The following is a 26,629-nucleotide window of genomic DNA, read 5'->3' as shown; positions in this document are numbered from 1 at the left end:
TTGTCATAAATAGCTCTTATTATTTTGAGATATGTCCCATCAATACCTAGTTTATTGAGAGTTTTTAGCATGAAAGAGTGTTGAATTTTGTTGAAGGCCTTTTTTGCATCTATTGAGATAATCACGTGGTTTTTGTCTTTGGTTCTGTTTATATAATGGATTACGTTTATTGATTTGCATATGTTGAACCAGCCTTGCATCCCAGGGATGAAGCCCATTTGATCGTGGTGGATAAGCTTTTTGATGTGCTGCTGGATTCGGTTTTCCAGTATTTTATTGAGGATTTTTGCATCGATGTTCATCAGGGATATGGGTCTAAAATTCTCTTTTTTGGTTGTGTCTCTGCCAGGCTTTGGTACCAGGATGATGCTGGCCTCATAAAATAAGTTAGGGAGGATTCCCTATTGTTCTTTTTTTTTTTTTTTTTTTGGACGAAAGAAGAACTGTTTAATTTTTTTGATGTTTTCAATGTTGGTATATTTTCCAAGAAGTAGAGAAATATCTCTGGATGGTTATCTCAAATTTATAATTTTTGTACAGATATGGTATATAGGACAGTGTCATAGTTTTTTTTATTATTATACTTTAAGTTCTAGGGTACATGTGCACAATGTGTAGGTTTGTTACATATGTATACATATGCCATGTTGGTGTACTGCACCCATTAACTCGTCATTTACATTAGGTATATCTCCTAAAGCTATCCCCCCTCCTTCGCCAACTCCATGACAGGCCCCAGTGTGTGATGTTCCCCACCCTGTGTCCAAGTGTTCTCATTGTTCAATTCCCACCTATGAGTGAGAACATGAGGTGTTTGGTTTTTTGTCCTTGCAATAGTTTTCTCAGAATGATGGTTTCTAGCTTCATCCATGTCCTTACAAAGGACATGAACTCATCATTATTATGGCTGCATAGTATTCCATGGTGTATATGTGCCACATTTTCTTAATCCAGTCTACCATTGATGGACATTTGGGTTGGTTCCAAGTCTTTGCTATTGTGAATAGTGCCTCAATAAACATATGTGTGCATGTGTCTTTATAGCAGCATGATTCATAATCCTTTGGGTATATGCCCAGTAATGGGATGGCTGGGTGAAATGGTATTTCCAGTTCTAGATCCTTGAGGAATCGCCACACTGTCTTCTACAATGATTGGAACTAGTTAACACTCCCACCAACAGTGTAAAAGCATTCCTGTTTCTCCATATCCTCTCCAGCACCTGTTGTTTCCTGACTTTTTAATGATCGCCATTCTAATTGGTGTGAGATGGTATCTCATTGTGGTTTTGATTTGCATTTCTCTGATGGCCAGTGATGATGAGCATTTTTTCATGTGTCTGTTGGCTGCATAGATGTCTTCTTTTGAGAAGTGTCTATTCATATCCTTTGCCCACTTTTTGACAGGGTAGTTTGATTTCTTCATATAAATTTGTTTAAGTTCTTTGTAGATTCTGAATATTAGTCAGATGGGTAGATTGTAAAAATTTTCTCCCATTCTGTAGGTTGTCTGTTCACTCTGATGGTAATTTCTTTTGCTGTGCAGAAGCTCTTGAGTTTAATTAGATCCCATTTGTCAATTTTGGCTTTTGTTGCCATTGCTATTGGTGTTTTAGTCATGAATTCCTTGCCCATGCCTATGGCCTGAATGGTATTGCCTAGGTATTCTTCTAGGGTTTTTATGGTTTTAGGTCTAACATGTAAGTCTTTAATCCATCTTGAATTAATTTTTATATAAGATGTAAGGGAGGGATCTAGTTTCAGCTTTCTACATATGGCTAGCCAGTTTTCCTAGCACCATTTATTAAATAGGGAATCCTTTCCCCATTCCTTGTTTATGTCAGGTTTGTCAAAGATCAGATGGTTGTAGATGTGTGGTATTATTTCCGAGGGCTCTATTCTGTTCCATTGGTCTATATCTCTGTTTTGGCACCAGTACCATGCTGCTTTGGTTACTGTAGCCTTGTAGTGTAGTTTGAAGTCAGGTAGTATGATGCCTCCAGCTTTGTTCTTTTTGCTTAGGATTGACTTGGCAATGCAGGTTCTTTTTTGGTTCCATATGAACTTTAAAGTAGTTTTTTCCAATTCTGTGAAGAAAGTCATTGGTAGCTTGATGGGGATGGCATTGAATCTATAAATTACCTTTGGCCGTATGGCCATTTTCATGATATTGATTCTTCCTATCCATGAGCATGGAATGTTCTTCCATTTGTTTGTGTCCTCTTTTATTTCATTGAGCAGTGGTTTGTAGTTCTCCTTGAAGAGGTCCTTCATATCCATTGTAAGTTGGATTCCTAGGTATTTTATTCTCTTTGAAGCAACTGTGAATGGGAGTTCACTCATGATTTGGCTCTCTGTTTGTCTGTTATTGGTGTATAGGAATGCTTGTGATTTTTGCACATTGATTTTGTATCCTGAGACTTTGCTGAAGTTGCTTATCAGCTTAAGGAGATTTTGGGCTGAGATGATGGGGTTTTGTAAATATACAATCATATCATCTGCAGACAGGGACAATTTGACTTCCTCTTTTCCTAATTGAATACCCTTTATTTCATTCTCTTGCCTGATTGCCCTGGCCAGAACTTCCAAGACTATGTTGAATAGGAGTGGTGAGAGAGGGCATCCTTGTTTTGTGCCAGTTTTCAAAGGGAATGCTTCCAGTTATTGTCCATTTAGTATGATATTGGCTGTGGGTTTGTCATAAATAGCTCTTATTATTTTGAGATACATCCCATCAATTCCTAGTTTATTGAGAGTTTTTAGCATGAAGGGCTGTTGAATTTTGTCGAAGGCCTTTTCTGCATCTATTAAGATAATCATGTGGTTTTTGTCTTTGGTTCTGTTTATATGATGGATTACGTTTATTGATTTTTGTATGTTGAACCAGCCTTGCATCCCAGGGATGCCAACTTGATCATGGTGGATAAGCTTTTTGATGTGCTGCTGGATTCAGTTTGTCAGTATCTTATTGAGGATTTTTGCATCAATGTTCATCAGGGATATTGGTCTAAAATTGTCTTTTTTGTTGTTGTTGTGTCTCTGTCAGGCTTTGGTATCAGGATGATGTTGGCCTCATAAAATGAATTTGGGAGGATTCTGTCTTTTTCTATTGATTGGAATAGTTTCAGAAAGAATGGTACCAGCTCCTCTTTGTACCTCTGGTAGAATTCATCTATGGATCCAACTGGTCCTGGGCTTTTTTTTGGTTGGTAGGCTATTAATTATTGCCTCAATTTCAGAGCCCATTATTGGTCTATTCAGAGATTCAGCTTCTTCCTGGTTTAGTCTTGGAAGGGTGTTTGTGTCCCGGAATTTATCCATTTCTTCTAGATGTTCTAGTTTATTTGCATAGAGGTGTTTATATTATTCTCTGATGGTAGTTTGTATTTCCATGGCCTCAGTGGTGGTATCTCCTTTATCATTTTCATTGCATCTATTTGATTCCTCTCTCTTTTCTTCTTTATTAGTCTTGCTAGCAGTCTATCAATTTTGTTGATCTTTTCAAAAAACCAGCTCCTGGATTCATTGATTTTTTGAAGAGTTTTTTGTGTCTCTATCTCCTTCAGCTGTGCTCTGATCTTATTTTTTGCCTTCTGCTAGCTTTTGAATGTGTTTGCTCTTGCTTCTCTAGTTCTTTTAATTGTGACGTTATGGTGTAGATTTTAGATCTTTCTTGCTTTCTCTTGTGGGCATTTAGTGCTATAAATTTCCCTCTACACACTTCTTTAAATGTGTCCCAGAGATTCTGGTACATTGTGTCTTTGTTCTCATTGGTTTCAAAGAACATCTTTATTTCTGCCTTCACTTTATTTACCCAGTAGTCATTCAGGAGCAAATTGTTCAGTTTCCATGTAGTTGTTCAGTTTTGAGTGAGCTTCTTAATCCTAAGTTCTAATTTGATTGCACTGTGGTCTGAGAGACAGTTTGTTGTGATTTCTGTTCTTTTACATTTGCTGAGGAGTGCTTTACTTCCAATTGTGTGGTCAATTTTAGAATAAGTGCAATGTGGTGCTGAGAAGAATGTATACTCTGTTGATTTGGGGTGGAGAGTTCTGTGGATGTCTATTAGGTCTGTTTGTTGCAGAGCTGAGTTCAGGTCCTGGATATCTTTGTTAACCTTCTATCTTGTTGATCTTTCTAATATTGACAGTGGGGTGTTAAAGTCTCCCATTATTATTGTGTGGGAGTCTAAGTCTCTTTATAGGTCTCTAAGGACTTGCTTTATGAATCTGGGTGCTCTTGTATTGAGTGCATATATTTTTAAGATAGTTAGCTCTTCTTGTTGCATTGATCCCTTTACCATTATGTAATGGCCTTCTTTGTCTCTTTTTGATCTTTGTTTGTTTAAAGTCTGCTTTATCAGAGACTAGGATTGCAACCCCTGCTATTTTTTGCTTTCCATTTGCTTGGTAGATCTTCCTCCATCCCTTTATTTTGAGCCTATGTGCGAATTTGCGCATGAGATGGGTCTCCTGGATACAGCACACTGATGGGTCTTGACTCTTTATCCAATTTGCCAGTCTGTGTCCTTTAATTGGGGCATTTAGCCCATTAACGTTTATGGTTAATATTGTTATGTGTGAATTTGATCCTGTCATTCTGATATTTGCTGGTTAGTTGCCCGTTAATTGATGCAGTTTCTTCCTAGCATTGATGGTCTTTACAATTTGGCATGTTTTTATACTGGCTGGTACCAGGTGTTTCTTTCCATGTTTAGTGCTTCCTTCAGGAGCTCTTGTAAGGCAGGCCTGGTGGTGACAAAGTCTCTCAGCATTTGCTTGTCAGTAAAGGATTTTATTTTCTCCTTCACTTATGAAGCTTAGTTTGGCTGGATATGAAACTCTGGGTTGAAAATTCTTTTCTTTAAGAATGTTGAATATTGGCCCCCACTCTCTTCTGGCTTGTAGGGTTTCTGCTGAGAGATCTGCTGTTAGTCTGATGGGCTTCCCTTTGTGGCTAACCTGACCTTTCTCTCTGGCTGCCCTTAACACTTTTTCCTTCATTTCAACCTTGGTGGATCTGACAATTATGTGTCTTGGAATTGCTCTTCTCAAGGAGTATCTTTGTGGTGTTCTCTGTATTTCCTGAAGTTGAATGTTGGCCTGCCTTGCTAGGTTGGGGAAGTTCTCCTGGATAATATCCTTAAGAGTGTTTTCCAACTTGGTTCCATTCTCCTCATCACTTTCTGGTACACTAATCAAATATAGATTTGGTCTTTTCACATAGTCCCATATTTCTTGGAGGCTTTCTTCATTTCTTTCTACTCTTGTTTCTCTGACCTTGTCTTCTCACTTTATTTCATTTATTTGATCCTCAATCACTGATACCCTTTCTTCCACTTGATTGAATCAGCTATTGAAGCTTGTGCATGCGTCACAAAGTTCTCATGCCATGGTTTTCAACTCCATCGGGTCACTTAAGGTCTTCCCTACACTGTTTATTCTTGTAAGCATTCGTCTAATCTTTTTTCAAGGTTTTTAGGTTCCTTGCAATGGGTTCCAACTTCCTCCTTTAGCTCGGAGAAGTTTGTTATTACCAACCTTCTGAAGCCTACTTCTGTCAACTCGTCAGTCATTCTCCATCCAACTTTGTTCCATTGCTGACAAGGAACTGTGATCCTTTGGAGGAGAAGAGGTGCTCTGACTTTTAGAATTTTCAGCTTTTCTGCTCTGGTTTATCCCCATCCTTTTGGTTTTATCTACCTTTGGTCTTTGATATTGTTGACCTACAGATGGGGTTTTGGTGTAGATGATCTTTTTGTTAATGTTGATGCTATTCCTTTCTGTTTGTTAGTTTTCCTTCTAACAGTCAGGACCCTCAGCTGCAGGTCTGTTGGAGTTTGCTAGAGTTCCACTCCAGACCCTGTTTGCCTGGGTATCACCAGTGGAGGCTGCAGAACAGCAAATATTGCAGAACAGCAAATATTGCTGGCTGATCCTTCCTCTGGAAGCTTCATCCAAGAGGGGCAGCCACCTATATGAGGTGTCTGTCAGCCCCTACTGCCGAGGTGTGTCCCAGTTAGGCTACACAGGGGTCAGGGACCCACTTGAGGAGGCAGTCTGTCCATTCTCAGAACTCAAACGCCATGCTGGGAAAACCACTGCTCTCTTCAGAGCTGTCAGACAGGGACGTTTAAGTCTGCAGAAGTTGCTGCCTTTTGTTCAGCTATCCCTGCCCACAGACGTGGAGTCTAGAGGCAATGGGCCTTGCTGAGCTGTGGTGGGCTCCACCCAGTTCAAGCTTCCCAGCTGCTTTGTTTACCTACTTAAGCCTCAGCAATGGTGGATGGCCCTCCCCCAGCCAGGCTGCCACCTCGCAGATGGATCCCAGACTGTTGCGCTAGCAGTGACCAAGGCTCCATGGGTGTGGGACCCGCTGAGCCAGGCACAGGAGAGAATCACCTTGTCTGCTAGTTGCTAAGACCTTGGGAAAAGTGCAGTATTTGGGCGGGAGTGCCCTGTTTTTCCAGGTAGTCTGTCACAGCTTCCCTTGGCTAGGAAAGGGAAATCCCCCAACCCCTTGTGCTTCCCGGGTGAGGCGACGCCCCACCCTGCTTCAGCTCACCCTCTGTGGGCCTGCACCCACTCTCCAACCAGTCCCAATGAGATGAACCACGTACCTCAGTTGGAAGTGCAGAAATCACCCGTTTTCTACGTCGATCATGCTGGTAGCTGCAGACTGGAACTGTTCCTATTTGGCCATCTTGGAACCCATCCAGGACATCTGGTAGAAGAAATTTCTAAGCAGCAAAGTGTTCAATTTATGACCTGAGTGCTCTTAAAAGTGTTCAGTTTTATGCATTCACAAAAATATGGTTTGGAATTGGAACTTATGTTTAAAAGGGAGACAGAGCATAAAAGTTTGGAAGATTTGCAGCCTGATGATGTGATAGAAAAGAAAAGCCCATTTTCTGGGGAGAAATTCAAGCTGACTGCAGAAATTTACAGAAGTAACAAGGAGCCAAATGTTAAATCACAAGATAATGGGGAAATTGTCTCCAGGGCGTGTCAGAGTTCTTCATGACAGCCCCTCCCATCACAGGGTTGGAGGCCTAGGAGGGAAAAAATGGTTTTGTCGGCCAGGCCCAGAGCTTTGCTGCTCTGTGCAGTCTTGGGTCTTGGTGCCCTGTGTCCCAGCCATGGCTAAAAGGAGCCAACGTACAGCTCAGGCTATTGCTTCAGAGAGTTCAATCCCTAAGCCTTGGCAGCTTCCATGTAGTGTTGGGTTGATATGCTAGTTGGCCATTTGTATTTTTTTTGGAAAAAATGTCTGTTCAAGTCTATCTTAGTCCATTCCTGCTGCTATAACAAAATACCTTAGGCTGGTAATTTATGAACAACAGAAATTTATTTCTTGCATTCTGGAGTGTGAGAAGTCCAAGATTTAGGCTACAACAGACTCAGTGACTGGTGAGGTCACTATATTCACTATAGATAGCACCTTCTCTGTGTCCTCACATGTTCAAAAGAGAAAACAAACTCCCTTAAGCCTCTTTTATAAAGGCCCTAGTCCTATTTCTGAGGGCTACGACTTCATGAACTAATCATCTCCAAAATGCCCCACCTCTTAATATTATCACATTGAATATTAGGCTCCAGCATATGAATATTGGGAGAACATAAACATTTGGACCATAGCAAAGTCAACTGACCATTTCTCATTTAGGTTGTTTTGTTATTGAGTTGTTGTTCTGTATATATTTTAGATATTAACCCCTTATCAGGTATTTGGTTTGCTGGGAGGTTTTTGATTCCTGATTCAGTTACTAGTTATAGGTCTATTAAGATTTTTTATTTTGTGACTTAGTCTTGGTAACTTGCATGTTACTAGGAATCTGTTCATTTCTCCTAGGTTATCCAACTTGTCAGTATATAATCATTCATAGTAGACTCTTAGAATCCTTTTTATTTCTGTAATATCTGTTGGAATGTCTTCTCTTTTGTTCCTAAAAGAAGTTGAGTCTTTATTTTTTTTCTTAAATATTCTAGCTGATGATTTGTCAATTTTGTTGAACTTTGAAACAACTACTAGTTTCATTGGGTTTTTTCTATTCTCTAGCCTTTTTTTTTTTTTTTTTTTTGAGATGGAGTTTTGCTCTTATTGCCCAGGCTGGAGTGCAATGGTGCGATCTCAGCTCACTGCAACCTCCACCTCCCGGGTTCAAGCAATTCTCATGCCTCAGCCTCCAGAGTAGCTGGGATTACAGGCATGCACCACTATGCCCGGCTAATTTTGTATTTTTTAGTAGAGACAGGTTTCTCCATGTTGCTCCGGCTGGTCTCGAACTCCCGACCTCAGGTGATCCGCCTGCCTCGGCCTCCCAAAGTGCTGGGATTACAGTTGTGAGCCACTGCACCCGGACTTCTGCTCTAGACTTTATTATTTCCTTCCTTTTGCCAACATTGGGTTGAGTTCTTCTTTTTCCAGTTTCTTGAGGTGTAAAGCTAAGTTGCTGATTTTAGATCTTTCTTCTTTTTTAAGGTAGGTAGTTAGATATACAAACTGTCTTCTTCATATTTATTTTGCTGCATCCCACAAGCTTTGGAATGTTGTGTTTCCATTTTTATTTGTCTCAAGACATTTTCTAATTTTCCTTGTGACTTATTCTTTGACTATATATTAATCAGAGTTCTCCAGAGGGTCAGAACCCATAGGAGATATAGATATAGATATAGATATAGATATAGATATAGATATAGATATAGATATAGATATAGATACACATACATGCATATAAAAGAGAATATATTTACATATATATGAAATATAATTTATTAAGGAGAATTGGCTCACATAATTACAAAGGCAAAGTCCCACAATAGGCCATCTACAAGCTGGAAAATGAGAGAAGCCTACAGCATGGCTCCCAAGGAAGCCAGTGACATGGCTCAGTCCAAATCTGAAAGTCCAAAACCAGGGAAGCTGACAGTGCAGCCACTAGTCTGAGGCCAAAGGCCTGAGAGGTCCCAAAAGGCTGCTGATGCAAGTCCCAGCGTCCAAAGGCCAAAGAACCTAGAGTTTGATGTGCAAGGGCAAGAGGAGAAAAAGGCATACTGCTCTGGAAGAGAGAGAAAGTGCATAGAAAAGAAATCCAAGCAAGTTGAATGTTCCCATTCTTTTGTCTTTTTGTTCTAGTCACACTTGCAACCAATTGCATGATGCCTACCCACAGTGAGGATGGGTCTTTCTCTCTCAGTCCACTAACTCATCCATCATTCTCCTGTGGCAGCACCCTCACAGATAAACCCACACACGGTGCTTCATCAGGCATCTAAGCATCCCTCAGTCAAATTGACAATGTTAACCATACAGGCCAATTGGTTAAGAGAGTATATTTTTGTAATTTCCACATATTTATTACTTTTCCTTTGTCCTTCTTCTATGAATTTGTAATTTCATTTAATGTGATCAGAAAAGATACTTGGTATAAGTTCAGTTTTCTTAAATTTTTAAAAACTTGTTTGTGGACTAGCATGCCATCTATCCTGGAGAAGTCTTGGTATGTACTTGAGAAGAAAGCATATTTTGCTATTATTGGGTGAAGTGTTCTGTATATGTCACATAGGTCCAGTTGGTCTACAATGTTGTTCAAGTTCTGTGTTTTCCAGTTGATCTTCTGTCTGGTTATTGTATCCATAATTGAAAGTGGGATATTGAAGTTTTCTGTTATTATGATGTTGTTATCTATGTTACCCCTCAATTCTGTCTATGTTGGCTTCATATATTTAGATGCTGTACTGTTAGTTGCATATACATTTATAATTGCTATATCTTCTTGGTCAATTGGCCCTTTTATTATTATGTAATATCCTTGTCTCTTGTGCTATTATTTGACTTAAACACTATTTTGTCTAAGTATGGCCATCCTTGTTCTCTTTTGGTTACCAACTGCACTGAGTATCTTTTTCTATCCTTTCACTTTCAACCTTTGTGTGTGTTTAGATCTAACGTAAGTCTCTTGCATATGGTATATATTTAGATTTTTTAATCCATTCGGCCAATTCTCTGTCTTTTGATTGGAAAATTAGCCTATTTGCATTTAAAGTAGTTACTGATAGGGAGGGGCTTACTATTGTCATTTTGTTCATCGTTTTATATGTGTCTTGCAGCTATTTTTTTCCACTTTTCCTCTCTTCCTGCCTCCCTTTATGTTTCACTGATTTCTTTTTTTGGTAGGGACATGCTTTGGTTCCTTTCTCATTTTTATTTGTGTATCTTCTGTAGGTCTTTTCTTTGTGGTTACTGTAGAATTACATGAAAACATCTTATAGTTATAATAATCTATTTTAAATTGACAACAACAACTTTAATCACATACAAAAACTCTACTTCTTTACACCTCTTTCTCACTTTGTTATCAGTGTCACACAATATATATTTTTATATTGTTTATTCACATAATTTAATACAGTAATATTATGCTTATACCTTTTAAATTCTATGCTTCAATTAAAAGTGAATTACAGGCTGGGTGTGGTGTCTCACACCTGTAGTCCCAGCACTTTGAGAGGCCAAAATGGGAGGATCGCTTGAGCCTAGGAGTTTGAGACCAGCAAGACCTTATCTCTGCTAAAAATTTAAAAATATTATCTGAGTGTGGTGGTGCATGTGTGTAGTCCCAGCCACTCGGGAGGCTGAGGTGGGAGGATTGCTTTAGCCCAGGACTGCAAGGCTGCAGTGAGCTGTGATCAAACCACTGCACTCCAGCCTGGGCAACAGAGCAAGACTTTGTCTCAAAAAAGAAAAAGAAAAAAAGTAAAGAAAAAAAGTGTTTTACTTACCACCATTACAGTATTAAAGGATTCTATGTTCACTCATATATTTACCTTTACCAAAGAAGTTTATATTTTGTATACTTTTGTATTTCTATCCAATGCCCTTTCATTTCCACTTGGAGGACTCCCTTTAACATTTTTTCTAAGGTAGGTCTAGTGGTGATCAGTTCCCTCACCTTTTACTTCTCTGGGGAACTCTTTGTTTGTCCTTCATTTTTGAAGTACAGTTTTACTGGCTATACAGTTCTTGGTTGACAGTTTGTTTTTTCTTTCAGCCCTTTTAATATATCATCCCATTCTCTTCTGGCCTGTAGAGTTTTTGCTGAGAATTCCACTGATAACCATATGGCATCTCCCTTGTATATGAAAAGTTGCTTTGATCCTGTTCCTTTAAAAATTCTCTCTTTGTCTTTGACTTTTGACAGTTTGATTGTAATGTGTCTCATTGTAGGTCTTTTGCAAATTATCCAACTTGGAGTTCTTTGAGCCTCTTGGATTTGTATGTTCATTTCCTTCTTTAAATTTAAGAAGTTTTTGGTCATTATTTTTTTAACTGGCTCTCTGCCCCTTTATTTTTCTCTTCTCCTTCTGGCACTTTCATAATGCATACATTGGTCTGCTTGATGGCATCCTGTAAGTCTCTTAGGCTGTCTTCACTCTTCATTCCTTTTCTCTTTTGTTCCTCTGACTCCGTAATTTCAAATGACTAGTCTTCGTTTCACTGATTCTTTCTTCTGCTTGATGTTATTGAAACTGCCTTTGCAAAAATTATAACTGAAGAAATTATGACAGTGAAAGACATCAGACCTAATCAACTCCATCTTCCTTCTAGCATTTAAACCGTCCTTGTTCATTCCTGGCAGTAGGATGTACTAATTTTGGGAAGGTATTCAGTTCATGGTTTGACTCGGAAACAAAGTTGATAATAGCCATTTCCCGAAAAGATCCCCTTCTTGCCTGGAACCAGTCTGCCTTTGCAGGATAAACGAATTAGCTATAACATTAGAAATTACAGTTGAGGGGTTATGCAGCCTCTGGCTCCAAGAGTCTGAACCTCTCCAAATTGTTCCTGGGGATAACATCACTATTGTAAAACCTAAAATCAGTGCTTGAGATATTTTGTAGACCCTGCACTGGATGAATCAGCTGACACCACCCAGACTGGTAAAATGGCTCAACTAGTTCTGCCATCCCACCCACAAACAGAAGACAGCAAGAAAACATCACTTCAACCCCCTACGATTTCATCTCCAACCTGATGAATCAGCAGTCCCCACTTCCCAAGCCCCTACCTGCCAAATTATCTTTAAAAGTTCTGATCCCTGAATGCTCAGGGAGACTGATTTGAGTAATAATAAAACTCTGGTCTCCCGCACAGCCGGCTCTGCATGAATTACTCTTTCTCCATTGCAATTCTCCTGTCTTGATAAATCAGCTCTGTCTAAGCAGGGCATGAGGTGAACCCATTGGGCAGTTACACAGTCCGTTGGTGATTTCTGATAGTGAATTTTTCAGTTGAGCTATTGTATTCCTTAGCTCCAGAGTTTCTGTATGGTTCCTTTTTTTTTTTTTTTTTAGTTTCTATCTCTTTGTTAATATTTTCATTTTGTTTATGAATTATTTCCTGCTTTCATTTAGTTGTCTATTTCTGTTATCACTGGGCTTCATTAAGATAGTTAATTTGGATTCTTTGTCAGGTAACTCATTTATCTATTTCTTTAGGGTTGGTTTCTGGAGATTTATTTTGCTCCTTTAATTTAGTCATCAGGTTTCTCTGTTTCTTCTTATGCCTTGTTATTTTTTATCTTTTTATTCTTTATTTATTTTTGCCAAGATTTGGACGTTTGAAAAAACTGACACTTCTCCCAGTTTTTATCAGCTGGCTTCATACGGAAGACCTTTACCTGAATCAGCATGGCTATAGGTTCTAGCGGCCTCTCAAACCTTTTCTGGGAATGCATCTTCTTTGGGTTTATACATTACAACATCCCAAGTAGAGGTTTGCCAGTTTCTTTTTCTGGAGCTGTTGCGCCCTCTGGTATTTGTCTGTGGTACTGCAGGTTCCCTGGTGCTGCATCATCTCTGACCTCTCCTTTATTCCCAGTGGCTCCAATGCATCCAAAGTATGCCAGTTGGGTGTCAAGTTAGAGAGAGAGAGAGAGAGCTTCAGGTAACCTCATAAAACAATTCCGTTCCAGTCTTCTCTTTCCCTGCTAATGGAGAAGCTGCAAGTTGAGTGCTTCCCAGCCACACCAACCTGTTCCAGCTTGGGGAAGGGGTATCATGAGTATAATGCAACAGCTTTTCTTATTTGTTCAATGCCACTATTCTTGGCTTTGCACTTGTCTGTGCTACTACAGCTTCTTAATGGTTTATGGAATGCCATAAAGGCTTTTAGACCATATGTTGTTGTTCAGTTGGTATCTTTATGGAGAATCAAGGTTTGGAGCTTCCCATTCCACCATCTGGCTGACATCATTCTGTTTATATTACTTTTTATTTTTATTATATTTTATTTTCTTGAGACAGGATCTTGCTCTGTCAGCCAGGCTGGAGTGCAGCCTCGAACTCCTGAGCTCAAGGGACCTCCTCCCTCAGGCTACTGAGTACTTGGACTGTAGGCACACACCACATACTGGGCTAATTTATTTTCTTGTAAAGGTGGGGTTTCACTCTGTTGCCCAAGCTGGTCTCAAACTCTTGGGCTCAAGCAATCCTTCTGCCTTGGCCTCCCAAAGTGCTAGGATTAAAGGTGTGAGCCCACCATGCCTGTTATATTTAGTAGAAAATATGTCTAAAAATATACTTATTTACTATATTGAATCCACTACCCATAGCTTAACTGAACTATTTTTGTGACTCATTCTGTTTTTTTATTTTTTGTTTTTTACTTATTACAATAAACTACAAGTATGGATATATTAATATTTATTAATATAAAATATACTGGAATCTTTTGTATTTTTTTTCCTTTTTTCATCACCAAAAGCAGATACTTAAATATACTGAAATCTTAAATGACCCTTGAATGTTTCTAGGACTGACCCTGGAACAAAATTTTTTATGTTGTTATTACATTGTTCTTTTCATGTTAAAATCATTTGTTTCTTTTTCATATAGTACATCAAAGAAGAATTGTTAATATAGCCCTTACCAGCCATATGCTAAGTGCCGCAAGTGTTTCGGTCTCTCTCCATTCTTGTACCTCATTTGGTCTTTTTATTTTTCTTTTGGAGGTGTAGCCTCCGTCTTTCACCCAGGCTGGAGTGTGGTGGCATGCTCTCAGCTCACTGCAACCTCTGCCTCCTGAGTTCAAGTGATTCTCCTCCCTCAGCCTCCTGAGTACCTGGGACCACAGGTGTGTGCCACCATGCCCAGCTAATTTTTGTATTTTTAGTAGAGATGGGGTTTCATTATGTTGGCCAGGCTGGTCTTGAACTCCTGACCTCAAGTAATCTACCCTCCTCAGACTCCCAAAGCTCTGGGATTACAGGCGTGAGCCACTGCACCCGGACTACCTCACTCTGTCTTTTAAGTTGGCTATGTAAGGGGAGCATCTTGTGCTTGTTAAGTCTTTGTTTTCTGGCCTATTTATATAATGGACATTTCTGAGTTGTGTGTATATATTAAATTATTTGAGAGTATATATTTAATGTACTAAATAGATCTACGTGTTTTCATATATGTCACTATAAAAAGACCATTTGCATATATTTGTTCTATAAAATGCTTTTCCATAAAATGAACCACCTAGATTTGCTTTTCTGATGTGTAGTGTATGTGAAAATATTTCTTTGTGAATTTTTTTTTATTGTGTGCCCCTACAGGTGGTATACTTAATAATGCCATAGCCTCTATAAGGAACGTATGTATTAGTCTGCTGGCAGGAATTGTTTTGGGATTTTTTGTTCGATATTTTCCAAGTGAAGACCAGGTAAATACAAAATCTATTTTATAGAAGTATAGTATTAGACATTTTTTTCAAAATATTAAACTTTGGTAAGATCCATGAAATTTAATGCTTAATTCTATTTGTCTAAAACTAGGCTCCAATGCCTACTCTGTACTTAAAACTGAGCACAGCAGTGGTTGATACAGGTCAATGGCTTTGATTAAAGTCTCTGCTTCCTGATTTGGCAAATAAGGAATATCAAAATATATACTTAATGCAGAGTATCCCTCTGAATTATACTTTCCCTTTCTCTACTAAATTGCCTATTGATGTTTGATAATTTCCCTCAAATTTTCCCTTAAACATTTTAGGGGGAGATAGATTCCCATTTATTTCTGCATATTTTCTGACTGAAATTCACTCCTGCTCTCCTTTGACAAAGGCAACACTCAAACTTAGCCATTTCCTGCCTTAAAGGAAAACATGCCATTACTTTTGTATTTCTGTAATTTCCATCCAAATTTAGCTGTAACATATTGACCAAAGAGATATTCAAATATTTTTTAAGAATTCATTGGATATGTTATATGAAACTGGAGATTTTATGGGTCTCTTTTCTTCCTCACTTAAAGTAATACTTTAACCGTTTTAGTGATACTAGTATCAGAGATGTGGCAGAAGATGAAACGTTACTAATTGCAAATTTTGTTACTTGGTAGTAAGTCTGCTAAAATATATGGTGAGAAAGAAAATCAAAATTTTAGACATTTAATATAACATTTAAAGACATAATATCAAAAGGACATGAACAGACACTTCTCAAAAGAAGACATTTATGCAGCCAAAAAACACATGAAGAAATGCTCATCATCACTGGCCATCAGAGAAATGCAAATCAAAACCACAGTGAGATACCATCTCACACCAGTTAGAATGGCCATCATTAAAAAGTCAGGAAACAACAGGTGCTGGAGAGGATGTGGAGAAATAGGAACACTTTTATACTGTTGGTGGGACTGTAAACTAGTTCAACCATTGTGAAAGTCAGTGTGGCGATTCCTCAGGGATCTAGAACTAGAAATACCATTTGACCCAGCCATCCCATTACTGGGTATATACCCAAAGGACTATAAATCATGCTGCTATAAAGACACATGCACACGTATGTTTATTGAGGCACTATTCACAATAGCAAAGACTTGGAACCAACCCAAATGTCCAACAACGATAGACTGGATTAAGAAAATGTGGCACATATACACCATGGAATACTATGCAGCCATAAAAAAGGATGAGTTTTCATGTCCTTTGTAGGGACATAGATGAAACTGGAAAACATCATTCTCAGTAAACTATAGCAAGGACAAAAAACCAAACACCGCATGTTCTCACTCATAGGTGGGAATTGAACAATGAGAACTCATGGACACAGGAAGGGGAACATCACACTCCGGGGACTGTTGTGGGGTGGGGGGAGGGGGGAGGGACAGCATTAGGAGATATACCTAATGCTAAATGATGAGTTAATGGGTGCAGGAAATAACATGGCACATGGATACATATGTAACAAACCTGCACATTGTGCACATGTACCCTAAAACCTAAAGTATAATAATAAAAAAAAAATACATAATATCAAAGGGTCAAAAATATATAATAGATAATGTCAAATCTTGTATTATATATTTAATATAAACTAATTTCTAAATATCTATCTAATTCTAGAAAAAACTTGCATTGAAGAGAGGATTCCTTGTTTTGACTATGTGTGTTTCTGCTGTCTTAGGCAGCCAACGTATTGGTTTACATGAATCTGGAGGATTATGCACACTAGTGTTGAGTTTCATTGCAGGGACAAAATGGTCCCAAGAAAAGGTGAATATTTTTAATATGCTATATTTTAAAAGCTAAAACAACTGAATTTTTTACATAAATTTAGGAAATCCCCTCATTCTGGTTGGAAAATATTCCAAAAGGTTTTCTATCCTCAAGAAAGTGTATGAATCAATCGAGGAAATAAAATATTTAGGAAAAGCACCTGGAAATATACTAATATGGAATCAGAAGTTGAGTTAATCACATCAGGCTTCTCTTTTTCCCAAGTTTTATATAATATTATTATATTACTTTTATCAATCTAATTATTTTATTCCTTGAAATTTTAATTATACAATTAATCCATGAAAAATGTTTGTAAAAGGCTGGGCACGGTGGCTCATGCCTGTAATCCCAGAACTTTGGGAGGTCGAGGCGGACAGATCACCTGGGGTCAGGAGTTTGAGACCAGTGTGGCCAACATGGTGAAATCCCATCTCTACTAAAAATACAAAAATTAGCTGGGCATGGTGGCGTGGTGGTGGGCACCTGTAATTCCAGCTACTCAGGAGGCTGAGGCAGGAGCATCGCTTCAACCCAGGAGGCGGAGGTTGCAGTGAGCCGAGATCATGCCATTGCACTCCAGCCTGGGCAGTAAGTGCAAAACTCCATCACAAAAAATAATAATAATAAACAAACAAATAATAAAAATAGAAATGCTTGTAAAAGAATAAAACATATAGAATTAAACGTAAAAGATTTCTTTATTCCCCACAACTGTCAAATATCAAACCCCCTTACATTTTTTTAAGTAACCAGTATTCTATTTATAGACATTAAGATTGTTTCTACTTCTTGTTATTTACAAACAGTGCTGTCATAAACAGTGTTGTTCATGTCTTTTTTTTTTTTGAGACACAGTTTCACTCTTGTCACCCAGGCTGGAGTGCAAGTAGCATAGTCTTGGCTCACTGCAACCTCCACCTCCTGGATTCAAGTGATTCTTCTGTTTCAGCCTCCCTAGTAGCTGGGATTACAGGCGCACACCACCACGCTCAGCAAATTTTTGTATTTTTAGTAGAGATGGGGTTTCACCATGTTGGCCAGGCAGGTCTTGAACTCCTGACCTCAGGTGATACTCCTGCCTCAGCCTCCCAAAGTGTTGGGATTACAGGTACATCTATAGGGATAGAGTCCTAGGTATGATTTTTTTTTTTTTTTTTGAGACAGAGTCTCTCTATGTTGCCCAGGCTGATCTCAAAATCCTGAGCTCAAGGGATCCTCCCAACTTGACATCGCAAAGTGCTAGGATTACAAGCATGAGCTACCACACCTGGCTGGAAATGATCTGTGTTTTATTTTGATGGACACTGCTAAATTATCCCTTCAAAAGATTTTGGTTATTTACACTCTGCCAACAGTGCACAAAAATATCTAATACCTTAACTCATCAACAGCACTTGATATTATCACTAGTTCTATTCTTTTTACTATTAGATGACCTCACCATCCAATTCTTATAGTTTCTTACAATTATGTGATATTGTTATTCTTTATTTACATTTCTCTGATTAGTAGTATAGTAAGCTTCTCTTCATATATTCTTTTTAAAATACCTATGATCTTCTTTGACCATTTTTATTGGGTTATGTTTTTTTGTTTCTAATTTATAGTTTCTCTTAGTGTTAGGGCTACTGATCCTTTGTTATGTATATATTGCATATAATTTTTGCTTATCTTCAACTTTGTTTATGGTGTCTGGTGTATGAAAGTAAAATTTCCTCTGACCAAACCTATTGGGTTTTCCTTTTTTGGTTCTGGATTCTGCATCTCATTTAAGAAGGACTTTCTCACTGAGGATTATAACATATAAACATTACAACGATATACTATTTTGTATAGTATCATTTAATATTTTGGTAGTTTTTGTTTAATTTGGTTTTTCATTTAGTCTTTTAATCTATCTGTAATTTATCTTTGTGAATGCTGTGAGGTAAGGTTATACATACATACATATGTGTATCTTACAAACTATATATATATATACACACACACACATATAGTTTGTAAGTTAACTGAACAGAGATAGAACTACATCATGCCTGATGTGTGTGTGTATAGATATATATATAGCTATACACACATACATAAATATACATACATATTCAGACACACATATATACTTGCATGTGATGAATATGTACATACAGATATATGCACATAAACTATACAGTCATTTTTTGCCAAATTGTTTATTTATTGACCAATTCATTAATAGTTCGGTTTTTTAACATGAACTAAATTCTCCCATATATATTAATTCTGAAGTCTATTTAATCCTACTTCTCTATTTCTATGCCAACACCACTGTTTTAAATCACTGCAGTTTTATGTGTCAAAATCTAATATAGATTATACTTCTTTTTAACGTATTTTTTGGCTGTTCCTACACATATTCTTTCTTAGATAAATTTTAGAATCAGCTTGAGAAGTTCCCTAACCAAAAATCATAGTGGCATTTTGTTTAGTATTCTTACGTAAACAAAATTATAAAGGAAATGAAATGAATGAAATGCAAATCAATAAATAAAATTAAAACTGCTAGAATTTTTTTAAATGGTAAAAGAAACAGAACTAAAACAAGTTTTAAAGATTAAAAGTAACAAATAGGATAATTATGCTGTAAAGAATAGTAACATTGTTTTTCTTTTTTTAAACTATAATAAGTGGGGATCAGAAAACACAGTCATAAGGGAAATAGTTACGAAGATAGTTTATGCCTCAAGGAAGAGACATCAAAGTTCTTATGTATCTTCTGTTTAAAAAAAAAAAAATGTTAAACCCAGACTGAGACTGAAATCTCTTCATCCAAATTCCTGGAGAAGAGCCAGAGTAATGTAGGCCAATAGGGGCCTTTCCTGTAATCTTTTAATTGGGGAACTAGCACTGGGAGGCATTCGTTTCCAGAAAGGGAAGCTGGGTAGGCAGCTAAATGAGAATCTAATATATGTTTTGGTTTTGTTTAAAGGAAAAAGTAACTTTAAAGTATTCAACATGGGTTCTTTGAAAGCAGGCCTAGCAGATTTCCAAATTGTTTTTCCTAGTAGTATATGCTATATATATCAGGATTCACTTTAATGGGATTGAGTTCCAGGATGGTTGTTAGTGGAGGGCTTCCCAACCCCCTTCTAAGAACCCAAATGTTTGCATGAACTGGGTATGTTCTCATCAGGCATGATGTAGTTCTATCTCTGTTCAGTTAACTTACAGACAAAATCTGGAACTCATACAAAACATGGCTAGAACCCTAAGGACATCACTTATTCTGTGACAAAATGGCCAAATAGTATTATTTTATTGCTTTGTGAGTTTCTTTTAATCAAATTCTACCTAAATGTTTGAGTAAAACTATTGAAGTGCTGAGTTTTTATTAATTAAGTTTAACATTTTTATTAAAATAAAGTGTCTTAAATTTATTAAATGTTAAGTGACTTCAGGCCAGGCATGGTGGCTCATGCCTATAATGCCAGTGCTTTGGGAGGCCACAGCCAGAGATCACTTGAGGACAGGAGTTCTAGACCATCCTGGGCAACATAGCGAGACCCCATCTCTATAAACAATTTAAAAATTAGCCCAGCATGGTGGTACACACCTGTATTTCTACTTGGGAGGCTGCGAGAGGATCACTTGAGCCCAGGAGTTCAAGGCTACAGTGAGCTATGATTATGCCACTACACTCCAGCCTGGGCAACAGAGGAAGACCCCATCTCTAAAATACTTAAAAAGTGAAAAAAAAAAAAAAAAAGGCGGGAGAGACTTTAAGTTTCTGAAATATATTTATGTGCCAAAATAATTATAAATGTATTTCTCTTTTCTATAGATTAAAGTCCAAAAGATTATTACAAATGTATGGAATATTTTTCAACCACTTCTTTTTGGCTTAGTTGGAGCAGAAGTATCTATTTCATCACTTGAATCAAATATTGTTGGTAAGAATAATTAGAGCACAAAAAATATGAAATTCATAAATATTTAAGAAAATTATAAATACATTTATTTTTATTTACAGTATATCTTTGAATGGCTACAAGGACCTTCTTCAGAAACACACGTTGATACAGTGTCATATTTTCATATTGCTCTTCCTTTACACTGTGTGCTCTTTATTTTTTTAAACCAAGGACAGCCCTGAATATCTTCCCTGAGTTATCTGAGGAAATAAATATAAGATTTCTTTCCTGAGGGAACATGTTTGATACGATCAGCACTTTTTGAGTACTTTCATTTAAAACTATCAGCTGGGTGTCGTGGCTCATGCCTGTAATCTTAGCACTTTGGGAGGCTGAAGCAGGCGGATTTCTTGAAGTTAGGAGTTCAAGACCTGCCTGGCTAACATGGGGAACCCCCCTCTCTCCTAGAAATACAAAAATTAGCCAGGTGTGGTAGTGCGCGCCTGTAATCCCAGCTACTCGGGAGGCTGAGGCAGGAGAATCGTGTGAACCCGGGAGTCAGAAGTTGCAGTGAGCTGAGATTGTACCACTGCACTCCAGCCTGGGCGACAGAGCAAGAATCCTTCTCAAAAAGTAAATTATTATTAATAATAATAAAAGTATTCAAAAAAAGTCTATTATTTCAGAATTGTATAAATGTCATCTGTCTTATTTTTCATGGTACCTCCACTATCAGATACTGTCTTGCACTTTACAGAGAATCCTCCATCGTATTCATTTTTTATAATCATTGATTTATGTAAAAAATAAACTCATGAAGAGACAATAGCCTTAAAATGTTTTCAAAAGTTTTAGAAATCATATTCCTGGGCATAAAGAACACTTCTTCACAAATATTTTGTTATTTATGTTTGTTTTCATCTGTTGTAGGCATATCTGTTGCCACTCTGAGTTTGGCATTATGTGTTCGAATTTTAACCACCTATCTATTGATGTGCTTTGCTGGTTTTAGTTTTAAGGAGAAAATATTTATTGCTTTAGCATGGATGCCCAAAGCTACAGTACAGGTAAGAACATATTAAGCCTATTGCTTAATGCTTTCGTTTTGATGCTTTTGAAATTTAAAATGAAAAATGTTACTCCAGTCACAAAATATGAGCTATTATCCTTACTTTTTAAATGTTTGATTGATCATAACTATTCATTAAAATTAACGTAACCAGTCCCAGCTACTCAGGAGGCTGAGATGGGAGAAGCGCTTGAACCCAGGAGGCAGAGGTTGCAGTAAGCTGAGATGGCACACTGTACTCCAGTCTGGGCGACAGAGCAAGACTCAATCTCAAATAAATAAATAAACAAAAACAAACAAAGAAACTTAATGTAACCTTTTTCTATTTTTATTTTTATTTTCATTTTGAGACCAGGTCTCACTCTGTCACCCAAACTGGAGTGCAGTGGCATGATCACAGCTCACTGCAGCCTCAACCTCCTGGGCTCAAACAATCCTCTCACATCAGCCTCCTGAGTAGCTAGGATCACAGGCACTTGCCATCACACCCAACTGCTTTTTTTCTGATTTTTTTTTTTTTTTTTGAGACAGAGTCTTACTCTGTTGCCCAGGCTGGAGTACAGTGGCATGATCTCAGCTCAATGCAACCTCCACCTCCCAGGTTCAAGCGATTCTCCTGCCTCAGCCTCCTCAGTAGCTGGGATTACAGGTGCACACCAACACACCCAGCTAATTATTGTATTTTTAGTAGAGATGGGGTCTCACCACGTTAGCCAGGCTAGTCTCAAACTCCTGACCTCAAGTGATCCACCCGCCTCAGCCTCCCAAAGTGCTGAGATTACAGGCATGAGCCACTGCACCTGGCCTTTTTTTTTTCTGATTTTTTTGTAGAGAGGAGGTCTTGCTATGTTGCCCAGGCTGGTCTTGAACTCCTAGGTTCAAGTGATCTTCCTGCCTCAGCCTCCTAAAGTTCTGGGATTACAAGCATAACCCATTGGGCCCAGCCAATGTAACCTTTTTAAATCTCAGTTTTAAAAGCAATTATTTTGAAATTAAAAAGTATTCTTTCAATAAGTACTTCCTAAGTTTATGAAAATATGTTTTTTATTTTCCTAAAATATATAATATGTCTGAAAATTGGAGTTGTTATATTTTGCTGAATATAACAAAGCTAAATGTTATGATTTTAAAAAGTAGAGACACAGGCCAGGCATGGCAGCTCATGCCTGTAATCCTAGCACTTCAGGAGGCTGAGGAAGGCAGATCACTTGAGCTCAGGAGTTCAAGACCACCCTGGGCAACATGGTAAAACCCCCGTCTCTACAAAAAATACAAAAAAATTAGTCAGGTGTGGTGGCACGCACCTGTAGTCACAGCTACTTGGGGGCTGAGGCAGGAGGATTGGTTGAACTCGGAAGGTTGAGGCTGCAGTGAGCTGAGGTCACGCCACTTCATTCCAGCTTGGGTGACAAAGTGAGACCCTGTCACAAAAAAAAGTAAAGTAAAATAGAGACACATTGATTTTTTAAAAAATACTTTTCCTACCTTGCCACTCACTCCGTCACACAAATGCACATATATTGTTTTTAATTACACATTTATTTGTATACTATTTGGTTAACAGCTAAATCCCTGCCCCCGTCCCCTTGATAGACTACGTAAGGACAGGGACAGTGTCTGGTTGTTGCAGTTGTTTTTCATTATATCTCCCTGGCACTTAACACAGTGCCTGACATGCAGGAGGCAAATATGTATTGCATGCCTGCAAGAATGAATGAATGGAAAGGGAAACCTTGTAATTTTGCCCTGTTATTCAAGGATATTCTCCTCCTACTAAAATATATTGCTACTTCTTGTTAGACTGTTTAACTTGGCAGCATAATATACCTTAATTTCCTGTGGCTCTTTTCTTAGTTGTTATTCCAAAACAGAAGCTCCTAAATTTTCATGCAAAAAAACCTCTATTATCATGTTAGAAAAGCAGGTTCATAGGGCCAGACTACCTGTTTTGAATACCATGTTACTTGCCTATAACCTCAGGAAAATTATTTTCTAATCTCGCAGTCCTTCAGTGTTCTCATCTTACAATGAAGTCTATGACTGTATCTATTTCTTAGCAGTGTTGTCAGGATTCAATGAGATAATCCATGTAAAGTGCTTAGCACTCTCTCTGGCATATGGTGGTGCTCAGTTAACAATGTTGTTATTTTATCTTACCTTCAAGTAATATAAATAATAACTTTTTATTTTTAATGTGTACTGTAGGGGATAATAAATCTACGAAAGGAGTATCTGTTCTCTCTCTTTCCAACAATACTCTTGCAATTTTGTTTTATTAATTCATAATTTTCATAAAGCAGGGAAAAAAGAAAAGCAGGTATGAGGAAAGAGACCACTCACTCGAGTCCTGCAGTATTATTCTGTTTCTGCCTATTCCTGTCTGCTGGCTCCAGGCTAGCTTCTACACAAAGAATATCAAGCTGGTTCCAGGAACTGGCAAGACATAAAAAATTAATTATTTATACAACTAGAGTCACAACAGCAATAATAGATAACAATAATGTCACAAGAAAATAAGATCAACAAATATTTAAATTTCAATTTTAAATTATTTTCACCTTTATCCTCTTCCGCCATTCTCTGCTGCTAAAATAAAATTGGCTAAGGTTCAGCTTTCTCTTTTTCCTTAGTTTTGAGTTACTGATAGAAATTAGAGTGGAAAATTAGAAGCTATTAGGAGAGTAAATAAATAATTTAGTTTACAAATGTAAGATCAGCTTGGCAATTGGATTCTTTTAAAGGAATAATATTAAATTTCAGTCACTAGGAGGAAATCATTTATCATCTAATAAAAGTCCTCATGTAATAAGGTTGTCATAAGAATTAAATGAATTGATAAATGGAAAGCTTTAAGAATGATACCTGCCATATGATGAATGCCATATAACTGTATAAATATTATTTCTAGTTTCACCATTATCACCATCATCTCTTAAAAGTCAATGGGTTTGGTTTTTGTTTTTGTTTTTTCCGTTGGCAGTTCTTTTATGTTCAAATCCTCTTCTAAACTGTAAGATTCTTTCAAGTTGGTTTTCTGCATGATTGTCTTTTTCTCCCTAGCATCCTCCAGCACACTGGCTCATGTTCAGTACATTAAAAGTTATGATATAAAAATGATACCATTTTAAATTATTGATTTATGATATAGAAATTGATCTTAAATTGATGGGTTCTTTTGCCATAAGGTTGCATATCAGAGGTAATATTTCTACCATTGTGTTGTTACTTTGCAACTCCATAGAAAATCTTATATATTGGTATTTAATTCCCCAAAACTTTAAGGCAATTTCATGCCTAGATTATTAAACACAAAGAAAGAGGGTTAGCAAGATATTTGCTTTATGTTATTAAAAATAATGTGGTAGAAGGTAACTAGGGAAAAAACTTGTGACCCAATAGAGTCATTCTAAAACAAAAACTTCAAAGGAACTCATTCTCTGACCTGGCAGAGGATGAGGAGTGAAGGAGAAAGAAACTTACTACTATCTGAATACCTACTGTGTCCCAGGTGTTCTTTGCATTCTCATATTTAATTTTCACAACCGTCCAGTAAGATAAGTATTTTGTCCTTCATTTTACACGTAAGTAAGTAGAAGGTTAGAGAGTGTGAGTCATTTGTACAAGGTCACTAGCCTAGTTGCAACAAAAATAGAATTTAAACCCAGTTGGCTAGATTCCAAGCCTGTTGTCCATTCTGCTATCACCCAGTGCCCCCTGAATAGGGAGAACAATGAGAAGAAGGGCAACAAATCCTAGAGAACCATAAGAAATCTTAATATTTTATGTTGTCTTCTTGTAGTCAAGAACCACTGGTACATGGTAAAGGCAACTAAGCAAAATTGGTTTCGTTAGAACTCCTGGTGTTATGAGGGCAACACTCAAAAGAGATATTTGAATAGAGGAACACGGAGAGGACAAGAGTGCAAAATCAGCCCAAAAATGTTTGCCTGCTGATTTGTCACTATTGTACTCTTCCTCCACATATATTTGCTAGGAAGAACATGGAACTGATGAGTAACTTATGAAAATTACTGAATACTTTTTTTTCTAATAGTCTAGTACTAGATTTTGTTTATTCTAACAGAGCCATTTACATTATATATTAACTCAGTTTAATATTTTTCTTTATGCCCCATTTTTACCCCTAAATGCAGGCTGTGTTAGGTCCTCTGGCTCTAGAAACAGCAAGAGTCTCCACACCCCACTTGGAACCATATGCGAAGGATGTGATGACAGTAGCATTTTTAGCCATCTTGATCACAGCTCCAAATGGAGCTCTACTTACGACCATTCTGGGGCCTAAAATGCTTACACGCCATTATGATCCAAGCAAAATAAAACTGCAGTTGTCAACATTAGAACATCATTAAAAAGTTTACCTGTCATCATCTGCCTGCTTCTTTTAATTAATTATTTCACATGACAGAAGAATTTTAAAGTAGAAATATGTGGGGACCGTACAGAAAATCCAGGATTTAGTAAACATGTGATTTCAGTACAAGGCTTTTCTTGGACTTTTTACTCCAAAGTTAATTTAATAAAAATAATATTAAATGGAATGCTCTCTTGGTATTTACATACTGTAAGAACAAATTAAATCTGTAAATACCCTAGGAAAGTTTAAAGTAATCCCTCAGGCTGACTTTGATATCATAATACAAACTGAGCTTAATATAAAATTAAACTTAATGGCAGAAAGAAAAACTTTGAATATTGAACTTGGTAAGATAGCCTAAGTTTCCAAATAGGAGGAGGAGAACTCCCCATGATGTCCAGTAATTCAGTTAAAAATATCACCACAAAAAGAAAAAAAAAAGGAATAAAACACATCAACTTTAAATGGGTTATCTAAATAGATTTTAAATTCTGGTTTTGGTGACTACCTGAATAAATAATATGTTAAGTAATAGAACCAAGTTAGTCTTTCCTTACTTCTGCCATGCCCTTAAAATGAAAGTCTGGTTTAGCAGTTTTTAGATGAAACACTATCTGTATTTTTATTTATAGAAATAAAATTAAATCACAAATGGAAGTAAACTATATTTTTTTCAATTAGTATTTTAAAATCTAGGCATAAAAGGCAGCCTCCAAAAATGAAAGATTTGGAGACTACTGTCATGTGGCAGTTT

At 37.4% G+C, this 26,629-nt stretch overlaps 1 protein-coding gene across 2 annotated transcripts in view; it reads left to right on the top strand.

Annotated features, from left to right (window-relative positions):
* SLC9B1 (solute carrier family 9 member B1) overlaps positions 1-26,059 on the top strand; it is a 119,317-nt gene extending 93,258 nt beyond the window's left edge. The window contains exons 8-12 of one of the 2 annotated variants that reach the window (XM_003257468.3): positions 14,602-14,708; positions 16,392-16,541; positions 20,362-20,470; positions 21,362-21,498; positions 25,655-26,059. In XM_003257468.3, coding sequence (XP_003257516.1) covers positions 14,602-14,708; positions 16,392-16,541; positions 20,362-20,470; positions 21,362-21,498; positions 25,655-25,870 — 719 coding nt within the window. In that variant the 3' untranslated portion in view covers positions 25,871-26,059. The remainder of the gene's footprint in view (positions 1-14,601; positions 14,709-16,391; positions 16,542-20,361; positions 20,471-21,361; positions 21,499-25,654) is intronic. The other variant, XM_004089041.3, reaches the window with a different exon arrangement.
* Positions 26,060-26,629: the final 570 nt, after the last annotated feature.

This window comes from Nomascus leucogenys, chromosome 9 (assembly GCF_006542625.1).
Source record: "Nomascus leucogenys isolate Asia chromosome 9, Asia_NLE_v1, whole genome shotgun sequence".
Lineage (NCBI taxonomy): Eukaryota > Metazoa > Chordata > Mammalia > Primates > Hylobatidae > Nomascus > Nomascus leucogenys.
This window is presented reverse-complemented; position numbering and strand designations above follow the sequence as displayed.